The 21,583-nt window shown below is 44.3% G+C and overlaps 1 protein-coding gene across 1 annotated transcript in view; it reads right to left on the minus strand.

The window, feature by feature from the left end:
* The window catches only part of MTCL3 (MTCL family member 3), a 45,977-nt gene extending 24,934 nt beyond the window's left edge, over nucleotides 1–21,043 (minus strand). The window contains exons 1-4 of the mRNA XM_072833520.1: nucleotides 20,771–21,043; nucleotides 17,622–18,845; nucleotides 16,957–17,181; nucleotides 14,869–15,027 (exon numbers count right to left, since the gene is read on the minus strand). Coding sequence (XP_072689621.1) covers nucleotides 14,869–15,027; nucleotides 16,957–17,181; nucleotides 17,622–18,746 — 1,509 coding nt within the window. The 5' untranslated portion in view covers nucleotides 18,747–18,845; nucleotides 20,771–21,043. The remainder of the gene's footprint in view (nucleotides 1–14,868; nucleotides 15,028–16,956; nucleotides 17,182–17,621; nucleotides 18,846–20,770) is intronic.
* Between the last annotated feature and the right edge of the window lie 540 nt (nucleotides 21,044–21,583).

The following is a 21,583-nucleotide window of genomic DNA, read 5'->3' on the forward strand; positions in this document are numbered from 1 at the left end:
AAAAGTTAAACAGTGAGTGCATCTTGAGACAACACTGAATTTAAAAAGAAAGTCTGACATTCAGTGATACTTTTTAAAAAAGAAAAAGATGTAGAAAAATAAATGAAAGTGAATTGGACAAAGGTATTTCAGTGGGGAAAGGATAGTCTTTTCAACGAATGTTGCTGGGGCAATTGGAGATCCACGGACAAAAAGATAAATTTAGATGCCTAACACACACCATACATAAAAATTAACTCAAAATGGATCATAGGCCTGAATGTAATTGCTAAAACTAATAAAATTCTTAGAAAACCAGTAGTGATTTTCCTGTAAGTTAGCCAGATTTCTTAGATGTGACACCAAAAGCACATGTGATAAAACAAAAACGTTTGTAAAATGGACTTCATCAAAATCAAAAACTTTTACACTGTAGAAAACATCATATAGAAAGTGGAGAGGCAGACAACACAGAAAACATTACAAATCATATATCTAATAAAAAAAAAACCTTGTACCCAGAATATATGCAATTTATATACTTATTTTTTTAATAGTTTAAGACCAATGTAGGCCTTGAACTCACCACCCTGAGATAAAGCCCTGAGATCAAGAGTTGGATGCTTAACCGACTGAGCCACCCAGGTATCCCCAGAATAAATAGAATTTAAATTAGAAGTAAAGAGGAAGTAGAAAAATAGTCCAATTTAAATGAAGAAAAAATTGAATAGATATTATACAAAAGAAGATACGTGAATGGAAAATAAGCAAATGAAAAGTGACATATCACTTAATGCTCAATAGAGCAGCTATAATAAAAAGGATAGACAATAAGAATTGGTAAGGATGTTGATAAACTGAACCTTCCTTTGCTGGTAGAATGGAAAATGGTGCTGGGACACCAGGGTGGCTCAGTTGGTTAAGCATCTGACTCTTGATCTTAATTAGCTCAGGTCTTGATCTTAGGGTTGTGATTTCAAGCCCTGTGTTAGGCTCTACACTGGGTGTGGAGCCTATTTCAAAAAAAAAAAAAAAAAGAGAGAGAGAGAAAACAATCAAATGGTACCTTGAGCAAAAAAATAAATTAAAAACAACATGGTGCAGCCACTTTGGAAAACAGTTTGGCAGTTTCTTTAAAAAGTTAAACATAAATTCATCATATGATCCATAAGTTTCTCTTAGATATCAACCCAAGAGAAATCAAAACATATGTCCACAAAGAAACTTGCATGTGGATATTCATAGTAGCATTATTCATAAAAATGGAAAAAAACTAACGTCCATCAACAGAAGAATGGATAAACAAAAAGTTGTATATATGTATATACATGTATGTAATTCTTGCATTGAAGTTTAGTGTCCTCTGTGAGTTTTATGGATATGTTATAAACAAAGACCATAAACAAAGACATATATACATAATAAAATATTATTTGGAAATAAAAGGGAATGTAGTATTGATATACAATAAAAGATCAACCAAAACCACATTAGGCTCGGTGAAAGAAGCCAGATGCAAAAGGCCAAAAACTGTATGATTATAATTTTATGAAATATTCAGAAAATACAAAGCTATAGATTTAGATTAGATTATTGCTTGATTGGGGTTAGGAGTGAGAATAGGAGGTGGCTGTAAGTGAGCACACGGATAAATGTTCTCAAATTGTATTGTGGAGATGGTTGCACAACTCTGTACACTTACTAAAAGTCACTAAATTTTATACTTAAAATAAATTGATGGTATGTAAATTATACTTCAATAAAGCTGTATACAATAAAACATATTGGGTAAATTAAGAAAAATGTATTCAGCTAAAGAGAAAGGAAAAAACAATAGATGTTTGAAAACTATTTACTCTGAAAAACAGAAAGCAGCTTTAAAAATACTGCATTCTTAATAAGAATACACGTGGCCTCTATGAACTAAGAATGGAAGGTCATAGAGGAGATTAAGATCTGAAGACTAGGAAGCTGTTGGCAACAAGAAAACTCACAGAGGACACTAAACTTCAATGCAAGAATTAGGGAATGCCTGGGCAGCTCAGCTGTTTAAGCATCTGCCTCTTGCTCAAGCATCTGGGATCAACCCCTGCATCTGGCTCCCAGCTCCATGGAGCATTGGCCTCTCCCTCTCCCTCTTCCTCTGCCCTGCTCATGTGTGCACACTCTCTCTCCCTCTCAAATAAATAAAATATTTTCAACAAAGGATACTTATATGGGTTTGGGACTATCACCCTCAATTCAACGCAATAATTAAATTTTGCCCTAGAGTCTTCAAAGAGCATAACCGACATGGCTGAAAATTAACTCAATGAGACTGAGCAGAAACTTGAGAGTCAGTCCAAGGACACAGGTGAAAAGGACAAAGCGAAGGTGAAAGGATGAGAGGTAGGAGTTCGAAGTGAAGAAAATAGAGCCTGTGTGGTCGTCAAGCCTATTCACAAGGAAGCTCCTCTGAGATCATTAATAAATGAGTGTTGATTTTCAGATGGAAGAGTCTACATGTCCTGGATATATTATAAACAAAGACCACCACCTAGCTATGTCCTGGCGATATTTTTGAAGTGGTTATTCTCCTTAGCTCCCCAGACTCCTTCTGGTGCCTTCTCTGTCCTGCTCTGTGCTGGAGGAGGCTGACCTCTGCATACTTCTTGACCTAGGCTCCCCCCCTGCTAGTTGCCTCCTAGTTGGGTTTGGCCAATAGAAGGCGCTGGCAGAAATGCTGAGGGATGGAGGGTAGAAGGAAAGACAGAGTTCAGGGTATTTCCCCTCATTCCCTCACTTTTCCAACACGGCGTATCTTAGCAGTAGCTAAGACCCGTCCAGATGACAGCTCCCCCTGGGTGGGTTCCAGCTCTCACTGGCCCCTGGAACACCACTTCCTCAGCAGTGTCCTTCTATCTAGAGGTGGTGACAGTTTCCAAGTGTTGCCAGTCTTCTCCAAACGCCTGACTAGCCCCAATTCAGGGTGTGTTCTCTTAATCCTGCCCACACCGTGGTTGGTAATCCTGCATGTATGATCCATCTAGGGGGACGTTCTCTTCCTACTGGGGGACCCTGATTGATACAAAGGGCGAAGAAGAATATACAAAACTACGTAGAGAGAACACAGTCTGACCAACAAAGGAATCAAAGTCAGACCAATCTCGTATTTCTCCACTGCAAAACAAATGCCAGAAGATCACAGAACAACATATGTAATGTGAAAGAAAAATCGTTCACTCGCTACATCCTGCCATTCCTGTGTGAAGTCAGACACATGCTATTTTCCAAAGTACAAAGGGTCAAAAAGCATAACATCTACAAACCTTTCCTGTAAAAAAAAAAAAGTCCAGATCATTATCTAATCAAATTAAAGATTATTTAAAACTGAGGTTTCAGAAATGTAGTTGTGGTTTAAAACCACAGGAGTTAAGTACTGAAATGGGATGTATCTTGTTTGAATTACACATGAAGCCAAAGATATTCTTTAAATGGAAACTATATACTGTCATAGTAAGTAATAGTAACAGCCTTAGTGTATAATCCTGTGTTAAATTAACAAAGACCAGGCAGTAATCCAAGGGGTTGGGCTGACTGAAAGCATTCTTAATTCCTTGTTTTATTTTTGAGTTTGGTAACTGGGAAAATTGGGAATCATACGTGTATCACCACAAAAAACCCAAAAAAACTTAAAGTCAATACTAGTAGAATTAAAAACAGAATAACTACTTTCGAAATCATTGCAGAACATAGTTATTCCATTTTATTTTATTTTGTTTTAATTTTTGCTTTTAGACTTTATTTATTTGAGAGAGAGAGAGAGAGAATGAGCACATGCACAAGCGGGGTAGGGGGTAGAGGGAGAGGGAGGACTCTGGGATCATGATCTGAGCCAAAGTTAGGCACTTTACTGAGCCACCCAGGTGCCCATAATTATTCTATTTTAAATGTAGCCATTCCTCTAAAGGGTAGGAATATGATAGCCATATTTTACCCCCAAAAAACAATACTTTCCATAGAACCGATCCTCCTAAATACATACAGATGGCACCATTTGATAAAGTTCTATGAACACCTTTGGTTCCATATGCAAGGAGGCAACAGATACAACCATATACCAACATATTAGCCACTCATTATGCACGTGAATACAATAATCAGTTGGGTTAATTATTTCTGGTATTATTCAAGGCTCCTGACCAGCATGATGGTAAGAACGTTTATTCTTTGTGAAGGAAAGAAGAAATAACGTAGTTAATTTTATTAACCACTTACCACCATGATTAATTGGCTGGACAGAATGGAAATAACTGAGCTAGCCAGCAGAGGAATTTGGAATACATTGAATTTTTAATTTTAAGTGCCTCTGAGTTGAATCAACTGAATTTAAATGGCCCCATTAAGTGAAATATATAAGCATAAAATGGAAACCGTCAGGAGAGAAGCTAAATGACATCTTTAGATGTCATCTTCGAATGTCATTTACCATCCGGATAAAGATCAGTCTAACTGACCCTAAAATGTAAAAATGGAATTAGAATGGAGACATCAAATAAGTGGCTGTGTTTCCATTAAGATGCAGTGAAGTCTAAAATCTTCAAGATACAGCTGAATTTTCAATTTGGAAAATGATTCCTAATATACAGCGAAATTGCACGTTATAATTACTCAAATGTAACACAAGTATTGGAAAACAAAGGAATTGAGTAAATTCTAATTTAAGAGCCAACGATGAGCTCCTCTGACCGCAGCCACGTCTTCCTAAACCCCTCTTCTCTTGCCCAAGCATTTACAGTTTTTGTATATCCAGCAGTCTCTGCGTGTGAATTAAATGGAAATACGTGCCCTAAATTCAGAGAGCACAGTATTATCTGCGGAGTCCCTAAAATGCACCAAACTGTCGGAAGTATCTTGTGCTTGAATACAATAGCCCTCTTCCCTCGGTTAAAATGTCTCTCTTCCAGAAAAATATTGACAGCAGAAAAAGGTGGGAGAGACTTCATTCCGACAAGTCAGCGGGCAGCTAGCTGACTGCGCGTCCCTTCGAGGCTCTGCAGACTTGAGCTCTGGCTGGTGGAGCAGTTGGGACTAAGGACACGCCTCGTGCACGAGGTTAGCAGCGAGCGTGGCTCTAGTGGAGTGACCCATAGAGGGGAACGGCATGGTGTAGACACCCATGGGGGGAGAGAAAGCGGAGGCGTGTGCAAGAGCTGAAGTCCCCAATACAGCTAAAATTTCACTCTCCTGGACTCCCACGTTCTTTCTAAGAGGTAAGTCTTAATCAGCTCATCTAGAACTTTGTGGTATTAGCAAGAGCATCCGATGTCTACACCACCTTAGGGTTTACAAGGCATGCCACACATGAAGCCTGTAAAAAGATGGCATCAACAGACCTGAAAACGCATGTTTTAGCCTCATGTTCCCAGTTTCTTTCTTTTTTTCTCCAAAGATTTCCTCTTTGTGAGATAAAACAGTGTTTTCCTTTAGACACTTTGGAAGTACTATTCTCTCAGTACTTGCTCAGTGCATTTTCTAAACGTGTGCTAGAGGTACAGTTTTCCTCTAGGAAACTGAGGCCCCTGAGAAGGGCAGGTCATTTGTGGGTCACAAAGAAGATAGAAGGGAGGGGGTTGTGCAAGGGGCACCCTGAGTCCCAACAGTGAGGTTGTGCATCCTTGGCCAGTGGAGACCAGGCGCTTGCAGGCAAGCAGACCCGTGTGGACCCCGCCTGCTGACTACTGATGTTAACTTTGCTGAGCCTTGAGTGTTTACCTCTAACATGAAAGTTTTTTTTTTTTTTTTTAGAGATTTATCTGAAAGAAAGAAAGAATGGAAAGAGAAGCAGAGGGAGACAATCTCCAGCAGACTCCCCGCTGAATGCAGAGCGGGTCACGGGGCTCGGCTCGATCCTACAACGCATGAGATTATGACCTGAACCGAAACCAAGAGTTTGATGTTTCACTGACTGAACCACCCAGATGCCCCTAATGTGAAACTATTAACAACATAACTCTACATAAAGTATCTGGCACAGTGATTGGCTTGTGATTAGCACTCGGTGCTGGTAGCTGCAGAGTAGCTGTAGCTCTGGGGGTAATTGTCCGTCTCTGCCCAGCCAAATCAACCACTGAGCGGCCTATCCCAAACACCAAAGATGTAAGCAAAGAGTTGGATGGTCTTTGGGAGGAACAAGATCTGCAGTCTTCATATTGTCTCACCGAAGGATACGGAAGTCAAATGCAGAGCTGATGTGTAGGGTGCCAGGGTTGTCCTCTTGTTTTTGAGCTCCTGTTCTCATTCCCCCTCCCAAGAAGCCTGTGAGGTCCTGTTCCAGGGGAGACTTGTTGCTTCTAGGAATAACGGGTTTGAGAAAAGCAAGGTAGAAGACTAGAAGTTTCTAGGAGATAGCAAAGTCTTAAGAGATCTCTAATTCTGGAAGCAGGGTGAGGCTGGATTTCCTCACCCATTTCCCTTGTATCTTATATTACATCAGGCCTCACAGGAAGGGCCCTGTTTCTGACTCATAGTTCTTGTTCTCTCCACAAAATAGGGCCTGGAGCACCTCTCCTAATCTCCATGCATTCTCTCACTTGAAATTGTTTATTGTTTGTGGACTTTGTGTCAACAATTTCTGGTTGTTGTGGACACGATGAGTAAGACAAGATTCAGTTCTTACTCCCAGGGAGTTTCTAGCCTAGTGTGGGGGAAAAGATATATATAATGAAATATGGAATAACAGCTGCTATTATATTACAGAAGAATATGGTCTAATGGATTAAATGCTGGGCCCTGAACTGGACGTTGAGGGTCCTACAGTGATCCAAGCAGGTATCGGCCTCAGCTTCATAAATTTTCCATTCTGAGATGAACCCTGAACCATTCATTATAGTAATTAAGGCACATGTGTAAATGTTGTCAGAGTGAAACTTCTAGAAGGCTGTCTTTTCTATTGGAAAGCAATGGACTTAAGGTCAGGACGACCCTCATGGTTACATGCACGGTTATCTTGTTATACACACACACACAATAAATGTCTGCAAAACTAAAGTCAGACCAAAGTTTTTGGTTTTTAGGCTCAAGGAAAATGCTGAAACAGAGAGATGCTATTTCCTGCACCAGTAGAAGCAGGGCCCTTCTCAGGCAGTCAAGGGTAGAGGCCAGTGGAGAGAATAATGTGAATCACAGCCCCCAAACTAAAGGCACCACAGAGATAGTTAGGCCACAGCTATACCCAACAGAGTCCCTTAAGGAAGAGAACAGGGTGTTTAATGGGGGTCAGTTCTATGTGAGGTTCTTCTCTGTCACACACACACACACACATAAAAGCCTAGTGACCTCAGAGAGATTTTTATTATACTCTCGGGAACAGAAAGACTTCCACCTTCAGGAAATGTCAGATAACTCCTATCACTTCAATAACAGCAAAATAAAAAATTACAGCATTCCTGTGGCGCAAACCCTGAGTTTACCGCAACACCCTGGTACCTGTGTCTTTGTATCCTCCGCGGCGTCTATGTGCCCATACTACGGTAGGCAATAAAGTACTACTCAGTAAATATCTGTTGATTGAGTGAGTGAAAAAAATAACCACAGTAATAAAATAACCGTAGTGAGACAGACTGGCCCACCCGACTATAAACAAAACTTTTGGGGAGAACAGAGATGAATAACAAAGTAGAAGGTGACATTTTTATAGGCACCTTTGCGACTATTTAAACTTCTACATTTATTTATTTTTTTTAAGATTTTATTTATTTATTCATGAGAAAAAGAGAGAGAGAGAGGCAGAGACATAGGGAGAGGGAGAAGCAGGCTCCTCAAAGGGAGCCCGATGTGGGACTGGAGCCCACTGTGGGACTCGATCCTGGGACTGGGATCATGCCCTGAGCAAAAGGCAGACGCTTAAGTGCTGAGCCACCCAGGTGTCCCAAACTTCTACATTTATGAATAAAGACACTGAAGCATATAGATTTCAAGTTATTTGCTCGAAGTCACAGGGAATGAGAGGTAGGCCTCAAAGTCAATTTCTAGCCTCTGCGACATGTGTACTCTCTCATAAACCACACTCAAATTCACAGCTAATGACAAAATGTCTAAATGTTGTTTTCTGCAAAAGCGTTATTTATTTATTTATTTATTTATTTATTTATTTATTTATTTATTTATAAAAGTGATTGTATAGATGAGAACCGGCGATTGTTGTGAAGGCTCAGCCATCCACCAGTTGTCTGTTTATAATTGGGAACATTTTCCTGTCCTAGGATTCATTTTCTTCCGGGTTGCTCTGAGGACCTGCTATAAAACTTGGTATTGCCTCCACATACAGACATGGTCAGGAAGCAATTTCTCTCAATTTTTCTCTCCCTGGCTTGATTGGTATGGAACTCGGAGCTGTTTTACCACAAAGCGCGTCCTTTGTATTAAATTTTCCTTCCCCTTCATAGAATTCTTACTTGACCAAAATTTTAAACCCTTATTTCAAGGGTTATGATTTATTTATCATTTTTTAAAGATTCTATTTACTTATTTGAGACAGGAAGAGAGAGCAATAGAAAGTGAGAAAGAGCTGGGAGGATGGGGACTGCCCAGAGGCAGAGGGAGAAGCAGATTCCCTACTAAGCATTGAGCCAGATGTGGGACTAGATTCCAGGACCCCGGGATCATGACCTGAGCCGAGGGCAGACATTTAACCACTGAGCCATCCAGGCACCCCAAGGGTTATGATTTATTGAGAACCATTTCAAATCTCATTTTAAGGTAGCTTGGAGAAAAAGTTGGAGAAGTGAACAACTCTTTAATACCTGTGTAGGTAAAATACTTCCATGGAGATATTTAAACATATATAAGCTGCCCATCGCCCACTCAAAGTTCAGCCTAGAGCCCCAGAACATCTGTTAAGGTGGCAGAGTCGACGGTTGGGGACTTAGCTCCCATCGATATGGTTTACAAGCAAATGCAACAAACAATTCAATATACATTTTTGTTTGTTTGTTTTTAAGTAGGCTCCATGTCCAGTGTGGAGCCCAACATGGGGCTTGAACTCATGACCCTGAGGTCAAGACCTGAGCTGAGATCAAGAGTCAGATGCTTAACCAAGTGAGTCACCCAGGGGCCCCTCAACATACATTTTATTGAACAATTTCTATGAAGCAATGCCACTGCACATATCAGAGTGAATAGATATTTGAAATGGGAACTGAATATATAATCAAAAGGAGATGGTTAATTAGGTAAAATTCATATTTATACGGTGCCTTACTGCTCTAAGAATATAAAGTTCAAAGTTCCAGCCAAGACACAAACTGGCTGTAGGAAGAATCTTTACTTTCAAAGCTTTGAAATCCTTGAGCTCTTCACTTAAATAAAAACAGAAATGTGATGTTTACGATACAAGTTCAATAGGTTTCACGAAATACTCCACCAACAGGGATTTGCTTTTGCTGAGGGCTTGGCGTCTGGGTAAAAGAAAAGAGCCACTAAAAAAAAAAAAAAAGAAGAAGAAGAAGAAAAGAAAAGAGCCACTAAGATAGGACTCAGTCTTGGGAGTCACTTCAGAGTGCATACAACTGCATATGCAATTTCATGAAAAAAAAATCCAATGGAGTTTATCATTTCCAAATAAATATATCTTCGAAAATACATTCACAACATAAGGTAACCTTGAAAACAAGCTCTCTTCTGTTTACCTCGCACATTGTTTTTTTGCTTTTATTTTAGTCTGTATTATTCCTGCCTAAGTTACTCAACAAACTACTGCGTCCGAGATGTGATTAAAGTAAAAGTGTTTAATTTATGCATTTAAAAATATTTATAGCAATTTCATTTAAAAATATCAATGGCTGCTGTTCTATTTTTCAAATTACAGCTACCAGAACCAGGGGGAAAATATTTGAAAGGCAAAGAAATTCCCCCTTAACACTATCTCTTGGGCTGCTTCTTTGCTGATTTATCACTCAGCATTTTATTTTTGCACTTAATATCTCAGATAAACACACTCTACCAAAGCCAAGTAAAGTCATACTCACCTCTCTATTTTATATCAAAAAATAAATATGCAATAGTAAACATGCAGGACAAGCATTTGTCTGTAAAGAGAGTCTGAGTAAATGGATATGTTCTGTTTTTAAAAAAAGAGACACTACTGTTGAAATTTATAGTACTAATTATTTTTGCATTCTAGAATGAGAGTTCACTGTAACAGATAGGATATATCAACCAAGTGCACAGAAAATACAAGTCCCAAGACAGATAGTGCTAATGCAGGAGGCAAGTTAGGAGCCCTCGAGGGCAAAGACCAGGAAAAGTTAAGATTATTTTAAGGCTCTTGCATGAGGTGAAGGGATGAAACAACACAAAGAGGATAGACTCTGAAATAGAAAAGGTCAGATAAACATTTATCGCCATCATCATCTCAGTTACTCTTTCTTCTTTTCCATCCTCAGAGGTTCTCTGTGGGGGATTTCTTTCCCCAAATGTCTGTCATCAATGCTTCCCCAAGTGTCAGATCTTAAAGGTGCCAGGAGAAGACCCCTCCCTTCTGAAGAGCACAAAGGTTTCAAAGCTCTCGAAGTAACGTTTCTTCCTACAGCAGCAGGACTTCATGAAGGGCAGGGACCTTCGATTAACTGTGTCGGAGACTCACCCCTCACAGAGCCTCCTCCCTCTCCCCACTTTATGCTATTTGTGCATTAACCTGTCCTGGCCTTCGAACTACAAGCTTAGTCGTAGTTTCCATGAAATAACTCTTGCAAAAACCTGTCTCTGATTGTTTGTGATGATGAAAGACCACTGTTTCCCCCGGGTTACATAAAAATAGAGGCATTTTTTTCTACTGCAAGGGAGCATAGTGGAAGTAGCAATCAATGTTTTGTGATCAGATGAGACTACCATAAAGATTCTAAGGCTGCATCCTAAGAGGTCACTTTTGTTTGCAGTTGGCAGGATATCAACTGTTTCAATACAAGCAACGAGTTGCAGTAGACTCAACTAATTACCTCCATTCCGCCTCTACTCAACTCTTCTCAGCCCCCTCGTGCCTACTTCATACTCTCAGAGGAAGAAGATAAGCAGATGGATGTGAGCAGGTGCATAGGACCTTGGGCAGCCACTAGCCTTGAGAGCAATTGGTCAACACCCTTGAAGCCAATTAAACTCTTGGTAAATGGTTTCCAAACTCCAGCAGATGGCCTATCGGTCCCAGTTGTGCTGTTCAACATCTATGTGACTTCATATAAGAAACTAAAAACTGGGAGTTAGGGGATTGCTTCTTTCTAGTATATTCTAGTTAACATTTTATGATTTTACTCCCTAACTAGTGTCTTTTCTTCATTATGGGAAGTTTGGCCTGGTTCTGTTTCCTCCACTGATTAGACTGCCACAAAGGGGTGATACTTGTGTGGTTAAAACTCACCAAGGACTTGAATATGTTTTCATTTTACAACCAAGGAAGCAGATGATTAACTGAAGCTGTCACTGTCGTACAAAGCCAAGCTAGGCTACAAACTCAAAGCTCCTACCCACACATGGTGGGCTAATTTTTGCCACTAAGTTTTATTATTGATCTTCTTAGAGGATAAAAAAGTTACCATCACAAAAATCTAATTTTAATGAAACATTTCTGATTTCCAAATATATTTTTGAACTATCTTTTATATTTCTGACACTTTTCTGAACACTATGAAGGTCAATCTCAAATGAATGATTACAGAGCTTCCCTGCCAGAGTATTTTTCATTTTCCTTTATTACGTTTAGAAGCCCCTAGGTTTTTATCTTCCACTCTTGTCCTTATTTCTATTTTTCTCCATTGCCACTCACCTTCCCAAACAGGGAATGCTATCATAGAGTCCATCTTTTAAATAAAAGATTATTTTAAAAGCTAATATCCTGAATTCCTTACACTTTGATTGTTGTAGTCTCTAACGAGGGACTGAAGTTTGTCTTTTAAAACTCCAAGGAGAGGGCAGCCCAAGTGGCTCAGCGGTTTAGCGCCGCCTTCAGCCCAGGGTGTGATCCTGGAGTCCAGGGATGAGTCCCACATTGGGCTTCCTGCATGGAACCTGCTTCCTGCATGGAACCTGCTTCTCCCTCTTCCCGTGTCTCTGCCTCTCTCTCTCTCTCTCTCTGTGGGTGTCTCTCATGACTAAATAAAATAAAATCTTAAAAAAAAAACTCCAAGGAGAATATGAATTTCCATTCTGGCATGAACATATACCCACATTGTTTGATAATGCTACAAGAGTGTTTCCCCAAATCAGAATGAGAGCCCCGAAGGAAGAAATGGTTATAGGGAAAGGTGTAGGGAAGAGAATCAAGGAAATGCATCTTTACAATGATTCTCCTGAGAACAATCTCGGGTTCCAGACCTTCTTTCCCTAGCCAGATTTTCTGGCTTTTATTTTACAATGGAAGAGGACCCATCTATATGGCTAGTGGATAGACAGTCTACAGGGATTTTCCCCCTTTCTGGACACAGAATGAAATCAGAAAGTTCTTATGCCATTCTTAAATCCAACTTTGCAGATCTTCATGTAAAAAACAGTCACATGATACCACATCACAAAGCATTTCTCTTTTATTCCTGGTAGTCAAATGAAGTTTGTTTTGACTTGAATGTTCTTAATCGTATAAACAAGGAATATGGGAGAAGGCAAGTGAGGTATGAACATGGAGTGGAGTCTAATGGAACCGACAATGAACTTTCTCTTTGCTTGTCTATAAGAAGGTGTTTAATTGCTATGATGTAGGATGAATTGTGTCCCCTCGATTCTCACATGTTGAAGTCATTACCCCAAGTACTACAGAATGTGACTGTTTTTGGAGATAGGGTCTTTACAGAGACAGTCAATCTACAATGTAAAACCTACGATTAGGTAGGTTCTAATCTACAATGACTGGTGTCTGTGGTAGGGGAAATTTGGAGATAGGCATCAATAGGGAGAATGCAATGTGAATATGATGATAGCCATGTATAAGGCCAGAGGAGAGGCCTGGAACAGATCCTGCCTTCATTGGGAGGAAACACTAACTACACCTTGACTTTAGACTTCCAGCTTCCAGAACTGTGAGAAAAGAAATGTCTATTATTTACACCACCCAGTTGGTGGTACTTTGTTATAGCAGCCCTCCCAAACTAACAGAGCTACCTATTCCATTTTTTTTCCTGGAAACTAAGCCTCCATTTTTTGGACACATTTCAACTGTACATTATTGTTTAAGAAACATATTTACATAATCCCATAGTTAATCTCTTAACCTTAGTAAAAAAAAAATTTGTGCTATTCTTTAAAGACAATGTCCTGGATTTCATGATAAAAGTCATGCTAGCTGCAGAAGATGTTGAGATTCATTAGAATAATATTTTTACAACTGTGTAAACTGAGGCAAGTTAGAAACCTTTTGAGTCACCCAGTTAGTTACTGGTGAAAATAGTCACATGGCTCCCATTTTTCATGTTTTCCTGCCAAGGACACAGCCATTCTTAGGTATTAGCCAAGAATTACATATCATGAAAATGGTTTTGCCCTAAATTGTCATGTTAAAAATGTTTAAAATATAGTAAGTAGAAACTTAGATCACAAAATAGTTTACCCCACTAACACCACTTAACACAAATTCCTGACGTATAGTCTTAATCAGACTTGATATTTTCTCTGTTATATGGTAAATATATTTTTATACCATTTTAAGATAAGCACAGCAATGAAAGGTGCAATATCTTTGGAAAGATATTGGAAAGTCCATGGAAAAGATTAGGATTTTCATTTAAGTTTTGCATATTTAAGCATAGGCAGATGTCCAGAGGACCATGTGTGTATTTGCTAATTTTCAATAATAATTTTCATCAGTTGCACTGTATATTCCCAGGCAGTTTTGAAGAATATTATTTTAATTCAAATTGGTACTTATCACAAAGCTAATTACTTCTTGATCAATCTTTTCTGTTTCTTTTCTCCTTCAATTATTTTGACACTAATTTTGTTCTTTGAGAAAATTTAGGGGAAACATGGTAGAAATTTCAAATACCTGACGTGGAAGAGGACTCTTGACTCTTCTACCCGAAAGGGTAAGAACTAAAGATGAATTGGTCACAGTGACAATGAAATAGATTTCAACTCAAGACAAAGAAGACCTTTAAACAGAGCTATGCTGTTGCAGAACTGGCTACTGCCAAAGATCTTAAAGGTTAGTCATTGATGATGTTCTAAACTTTAAGTCATTTGGGGGTTCTGTCATAAGGAGGGTTCACGCAAAGATTAGATCTGATTCAATTCGATGCGATTCAATCGGATGGTTTTTTGTGGCCTTTTCATCCTAAAAGACTGTGATTCTATGAACTAAGTAGTAATCCCAAGACTAGCTCTTCTTCTTAACATAATGCTTAGTCCTTCATACTCTTGACATCCTTTGTGTTTGGTATAGCTGTGTAGTTTCTTTAACATAAATTTATTTTTAAAGATTTATTTATTTTTTAAAAAGATTTATTTATTTATTTGAGGGGGTTAGGGGCAGATGGAGAGGGAGAAACCCCAGCAGACTCCAGGCTGAGCATGGAGCCTGATGTAGGGCTCGATCTCACAGCCCTGAGATCATGACTGGAGCCAAGAGTTGGCAGCTCAAACGACTGTGCCACTCAGGGGCCCCTCTTTAACATAAATTTAGATGACAGGATGAAACCTCAGTCAGAGCTCATATATATCAAGTTAGAGGCAGAGCTGAGGTCAGTTTTCTTTGTTACTTATTAATTTAGTATGAAATCATGTGTCAGTACTTTGGGTGAGAACAACAAATTATTCTATAATCATTAAAAAAAACCCACAGAATTATTTCAACAGTCATACAGGTCTGGGGATTCTTTTCTAAAGAACTAAGTATGTATGTAGCATACCACGAGATAATCAAATACTAACCTCCTTCATTTTTTCCAGTTCATTCTGTAAAGCTTGCTTTGCAATCTCAACTTCTATGAGCTGTTGCCTCAGTTTTTCATTTTCATCTTCTGTTGTTGTTCTCTTTTCCTCCACATTTTCCAATTCGTGGTGAAGTCTCACAGATACATCCTTTGCAACCTAAATTAAGGTGTTTTAACAATAATGTGTAATTAATACAATGAATGAGCTAAAGTTATATTCACATTAAAACCTCTAAGAACCAAAAAACCCTCCAAAACTACTAAGAGTCAGTACACAAATAGTTTTCACCATATACCAATAATCTATCTAGATGCTTTACTTGTAAATTTAAATTATTTAACCCTCACAACAATCCCATGATATAGGGACTATTATTGTTGTACTTTATAGATGAGGAAAATAAGTCTCGGAGATATGAAGTAATTAATGTGCTCAAGGTCACACAGCTAACAAGTGGTCAGGTAGTCTGGCTTTCTGTTCCCTTCACCATAGTGTTCAATTGTGTTTATTCATGGGTAGAGACATTTCACATATCTCCTCTAATTCTATAACAAAACTATACATTTCCATTATCACTCAGTTTCAAGACTAGAAAGCAAAGTTTTCATAGATGAGGTATGGGACTTGAATTTTGATCCTACGATGTCATGTGCTTACTTTCAGGAAACATGTCAGTCCTTGAGATTAAGTTTTATTTGTTTTAATTACAGTGTACATTTTTGCCTTTTGCTTTAAGATCATCTTAGAAATTTTAGGGTTTGGAACAACACCCTTTGGTGTAGTATTATGTAGTGGCTCAGGACATAGGCAGTGGTTTTATATGGGGTGTGGAGACAGTCTGGTCACCTATTAGCAGATTTCCAGGGCTGGGGACTGCGCACTGAACTTCTGTAAAAGGTTCAGCTTCTATACAAGATGATGCTATCAATAATCCCAAACTCATAGGTGCCTTATTTATTCTTTTGTCTTGAGCTAACATTTAGATAGATAACTCACTGTTAATACATATAAAAAATGCTTGCCGTGGGGCCTGGGGCATAGTGAGCACACACTCAACAAATGTTAGGAAAGGAAATAAACGGTAATATAATGACTTTCACTAGATGCTTACTCGCAGTTTTCTTTAAAACAAATATAGGATAATTACACTTGATTTTCGTATCTTGATGAAGTTAAAATAATTAAAATGATGTTTGGTTGTCCAAAGGTAATGAAGATAACTTTGGGTTTGCATTGTCAGTGAATCTGCCTACAGTCCATCTGAACTGAACAGACCACACCGACTGGAAAAAAAAAAAGCACTTCAAGGTTACAATTTTTCCACTGGGGGCAAATTCTAAAGGAACAGCTTCACATTAAGAATGAGTTTTTTGGGGGGATCCCTGGGTGGCTCAACGGTTTAGCGCCTGCCTTTGGCCCAGGGTGCGATCCTGGAGTCCCGGGATCGAGTCCGACGTCTGACTCCCTGCATGGAGCCTGCTTCTCCCCCTGTCTGTGTCTCTGCCTCTCTCTCTCTCTATGTATATAATAAATAAATAAATAAATAAATAAATAAATAAATAAATAAATAAAATAAATAAATACTGCACTTGCTTTTTCCTTCTCCCAAAAGAGCAGCAAGTTGGACAGATTTCCCTTCAGGGAGTTAGCAAGGTAGGAGGGAGTCCTGGAAGCAGAGGGTTAGGGGGGCCTTGCAGCCAGACACCTGAACTGGAAGATCTTCCCAAAGCTGTTCCTATTCTGGGCTCCAATTCCTCTCCCTCCAGGAGTCTGCACGGAGCTGCTCTCCCCCAGGCCCTTACTTGGAGGGCAGCGTCTGGAGGCCAGAGAGCAACCAGCGCCAGGGCCTGCGCTACCGGAGTCACCCCAAGAAAGCCCCCGAGCTCGCTCCCGGCAGGGCCTTGCCCCGACACGAGAGCCTTCAGCACGCCCCCCCTTCCCTTTCTCCCGCCCAGAACCTGCTAGTTTGCGCTCAGCGCTGCGAAACTCCGCGTGTTTGCGGGTGAGCAGCGAAGGCCGTTCCCCGCGCAGGTCCCACGGCCGCCCGGCCTCGCGCCCCCCGCGCCCCCCGCGCCCCCCGCGCACCTTGAGGTCCTGCTCCAGGCTGCGCAACAGCTCCCCGTCGATCTCCCCGGTCTGCGCGTAGCGGAGCCTTTTGCGCTCGGCTTTGCGGAGGCGGTACTGCAGGATCCGGCAGTTTTTGTTGGCTCTCTCCAACTCGTGGCGCATTTCCTGCAGTTGACAGGCATCCTCCTCGAAGAAAGTGTCCCTCATCTCGTCCATCTCGGTCCTCAGCTCGTCGATCTCGTTCTGAGGCGGGGACAGGCCGCGGGTCGGAATTACCCTGGCTCCCCACCCCCGGGGGCGCGCACCGCAGACACCCCATCCCGACTCCAGATTCCGTCTTATTGCCCCCCTCCGTAAGGCAGGAGCGACGGAGCTGAATGAAGAAGCAACTGGAAGAACGGGCCTCCCCCAGCTCCCCTACGCTGCCCCTGTCCGTGAAAAAGTGGGACAAGCCATCGTAATTAGAGAAACGAAGGCCCAGGTCTGGATTTAAATGCAAACCTAAGGCTGCTAATCTTGGGCTGCTTTAGATCTAGGAGAGGCCTAGGAGCCACCCCCCGCCCCGCGCGCCCCTTCCCTCCGCAAGGCTCCCTAGCAGGTGCACAGCCCGTCACCCTCGCGGACACGCCCTAACCCTCCCAGGCCCCCGCCTCCCCTCCCCCACGCGCCCCCCCACTTCTCACCTTGAGAGTCTCGTTCTCCTCCCGCAGCTTCTCCATCTCCTCCTGCATCTCCTCCTGCTCCTGGAGCTGCTGCGGGTGCGGCTGCGACGCCGGAGGCGCGGCCGCCTGCATGCCCCCTCCGCCGGCGCTGCCCTCGGCGCTCTGCTGGGGGCCCTCGGCGGCCGCCGCCATCGGGGACACGGCGGGGGCGGCGGGAGGCTCGCAAGGGGCAGGGGCGCCGGCCCCCGGGGAGCCGCGGCCGCCGTTCTTGGCCGCCGCCGCCGCCGCCGCCGCCCGCTCCTTCTTGAGATGGAACTGGATGAGCTCAGACTGCAGGCATCCTTCCTTCCAGTAGCCCCCCCCGCCGCCGCCGCCGCCGCCCCCCACTGCCCCGCTTCCGGGGTTCCTGCCGCCGGGGCCCGCGGCTCTGCCCGCGGACGCGGATGGAGAAGGGGGGGCCCCCTCCCCGCCGCCGGCGCCCCTCTGCTGAGCGCGCACGCCGCGCCCTCGCCAGCCCCTGGGCGGCGGCGGCTGCGGAGCGCCCCCCTCCCTCTCCCCGGAGCCGCCGCCGGCTCCTCCTCCTTCCGCACCCCCTCCTCCTCCTTCCCCGAGTGGAGGGGGTTCCCCGAGTCTGGCGGACACGGGCTCTAGCTCCCGGGATGGCTCCTCCGACGGGCCAGGCCTCCTACCGCCCACCGGGGCCAGGGTCGCCGCGGGGGCCGCTTCAGCACCAGCCGCGGGGTGGACAGCTCCCGGCGCGGCCCCTTTGGGCGCCAGGGGCGCAGCCTTCTCCGCCCCGCCTCCGCCTCCTCCTCCTCCTCCTCCTCCTCCTCCTCCTCCTCCTCCTCCTCGGCCGCCGGGCGGAGGCCCAGAGCGGCTCCCGGGCTTGCTGCCCTGCTGCTGCTGCTGCTGCTGCTGTTGCAGCTGCAGCTGCCGAACCGAATTGAGCTTCGTGCCGGCCCCCACGGGGGACCGGGTGGTCGCGGTCGTCTGTCGGGCCGAATTGTCCCTGAGTCTGGCAGGTGATTGAGCACGCTGCTGTTTTCGGCTGCTGCCCTCTGGGTGCAGTCGAGCCTCCGTGGCAGAGCTGGCGGCAGAAGCTGTGGCTGCAGCAGGGCCAGCGCCCCCCGTTGGTGGCTGACTCATGGCAGTCTGGGAGGGGTCTACGGATGAGGTTTTGAATGGTCCGTCACCAGATCATCCTCTGCCCTCCGCAAGTCCGCCAACCTTCCTTTCTAATCTGGGCTAGAAACAAAAGGGAAGCACACACATGTCTGCATGGTTACAGAGCAAAGGGTGATTGCCCCATAAAAGAGAAGCCTGGGGTGGGGGGAGGGGTGGAACAAAAAGATGGGAAAAGCGCTCAGTTAGAAGCCTTGAGTTTAGAAATAGGATGCAGAATAGTCGATTCTCATTCTGCCCAGGGAGGCACCATCTCCCTCTCGCTCCATCTCAGGAAAATGATGATGATCCGAAAGCAGCTGAACCTAACATTCTCAAGGTAACAGGTTCTGGCAGTGGTGAGATATGGGTCAGAACGGAATGGATGGGAAGGGAGATTTAAAAGCAAAAGCAAAAACAAACAAAAAAAAAGATGAGGGGATAAAGTCAGGAAGAAGCTTCAGAAGGAAAAGGAGAGGTCCACATGCTGGAGTTGACCACCCTGCTTTTTCAACTTTGGTTTTCCTCCTTATTCAATCCACATTTTAAAGCCTAGTCCAGTAGAGAACGTTTTATTTAATTACTATTCTCAACGAGGGGAAAAGAGTTATGAGGTAGGTTCCTAGAGGAAATCTGCTGTGCATACATGGTCCTTTCCTCAGCTCTAACTCTTAATTGTTGTTCTTGGTATGAGAAATGCACCCATTTTCCTTTAGACTAGGACTACAATAAAAGTAATGAATGACTTTAAGTCAGGTTCAGTTTCAAGAAAGTGATGGTATTCAGAATCATCTATATGGTTTAGTTACTAGTAACCTGAAATCCAAGCTTTGGTAAATAATTTAAAAAAGATCACATTTGGAGAAGTTTATCTGCACAATTTCTTAAAGTATAGGGTGCTGACTTCTGCACTTATCCAAATTTTATAGTTCTGGTAAGTCATTTCAGTGTTAAGGGTAATTGCCCGGTAGAAAATATTTTCACTCTCAAACACCTTATTACATGGCATATGGCATGGGAAAAGTTTATATGATTGGTTAAGTTGTACTCTTAAAGTGCCCAGTTCCTCCCGTGGAGCCAAATTCTAAGACAGAATGAGCATGCTCCCGGAAACCTGGTGCATCCTCCCGCATGGTGGCAAGATAAGCCTCTATTGTGTATTTTTTCCAAGATAAATCCATCACCAGCTTTTAAAATCTGGAAAGTGGCAAGCCATTGCCTCCTGGGTTCTTCTTCCTCGTGATCCAGCCACCTGGCCAGCCAGCTAGTCAGTTTGGTGCTTTTTTCCTTACAGCTATCATCCCTCCCTAAAGCACTGAAAAGCTATGACTATGCAGAAAGTTGTGCTTTAAAAAAAAAAAAAAAATGCCTCCCATCAGGAGAGGAGGTTTGCCAGTCATGTCACCAGCATTATTCCTGTTACTGTGTATTTTTAAGTATCATAACTTAGTGAACATGCAGCAAGCCAGCCCTCATTTTATGAAGAAATACTCCCGGAAGCGTCCTTCTCCACCTGCCTTTGTCTTTTCAGGATCTCCCTCCGACTCAGTTTGAAAAATACTAGTAAACAAAGAAGCCACTAAGGGGGGAAAGTCAATTCACCAACTTATTTTCTGCACGTTCTCCAGAGCCACACGCGCCTAGGACTCGTGGCCTAGTTGCACAGCCTGGGTCACACCAGCGTGGACCGCCTAAGCCAGCTGCATCGCCAATGCAACCTTAGTTTTGGTTTGAATCAGGCATAAGCACTCCGGAGCTGAGAACACCTGACACCGTTTGCCCCGGCCCCCAGGCAGCTGTACCCCAGGAGTCCAAGGGACCGGGGCTGTCACGTGGTTCTCACAAAGTGACAGGATGCTGGGCCCCTTCAAGGCATCCCCCGTAGGACCCGCCAGGCCAAGCAACCCCGCACGGACACAGAGCAACCATTTCGACCTCCCGCTCCACCTGCCCACCGACCCTCCCCACGGCGCACACCCTCCCTCTAGGAATCCCGAAGAACTGCTCACTTCTCGGCGGACGCGGCGATTGCAAGTTGGTGCAAGTCAGCAGCGCTTCCCTCCGGATCCGCCGGCGGCCTCGGGCTTCCCCTTGACGTCTCGGAAAGGCAAGGAGGAGTGTGACTCCGGAGGAGGGCGAGCGACTCTGCGGCCGGCCGAGCAGGACTTGGGGCGCGCTCGGCCTCTCGCCCTAGCTCCGCGCCCACTCGCTTTCTGCAGACAAAGGCGCGAACGTGCAGGCGCTGCGGCCCCCGGGCCTGGGGTACCGAGCGGTGCCCGGCGCTGCCCGGGGTGGGGGGGGCGCGCGCCTGGGGGGCGGACCTCAGGGGAGCAGGTGGGGGCGGGATCGCAGGGGAGCAGGGCGGGGCCGGGGAGGGCCTGGGATGGAGCAGCCGGGCGGCCCCCGGGTACCCGGCCGGGCGCGCGCCTGCGGGGCCGACCTCACCCGCCCGGGCTGGGGATGGGGGGCGGGGGGATCGCAGGGGAGCAGGGAGAGGGGCCTGGGATGGAGCAGCCGGGCGGACCCCGGGTACCCGGCGGGGCGCGCGCCTGCAGGACCGACCTCACCCGCCCGGGCTGGGTCGGGGCGCTGGGGAGCAGGGCGGGGCGGGTCCGGGGAGGGGGAGGGGCCCGGAGGCCGCAGCCACGCCCGAGATGCGGAGGGGCCCCCGCTGGGCCGAGGACTCCCGAAGCGTGGGTCTCGCTCGGCAGAGCTGGGTCCCGGGCGGCTGAGCGCCCTTGGGTGGGGGCGGGGGCGGGGGGTGGCGGGGGCCCGGGAGGGGGGCGTATCCCAGCAGCCGGTTCCGGGCGTGACGCGCGCTC

Source organism: Canis lupus, chromosome 1, assembly GCF_048164855.1.
Source record: "Canis lupus baileyi chromosome 1, mCanLup2.hap1, whole genome shotgun sequence".
Lineage (NCBI taxonomy): Eukaryota > Metazoa > Chordata > Mammalia > Carnivora > Canidae > Canis > Canis lupus.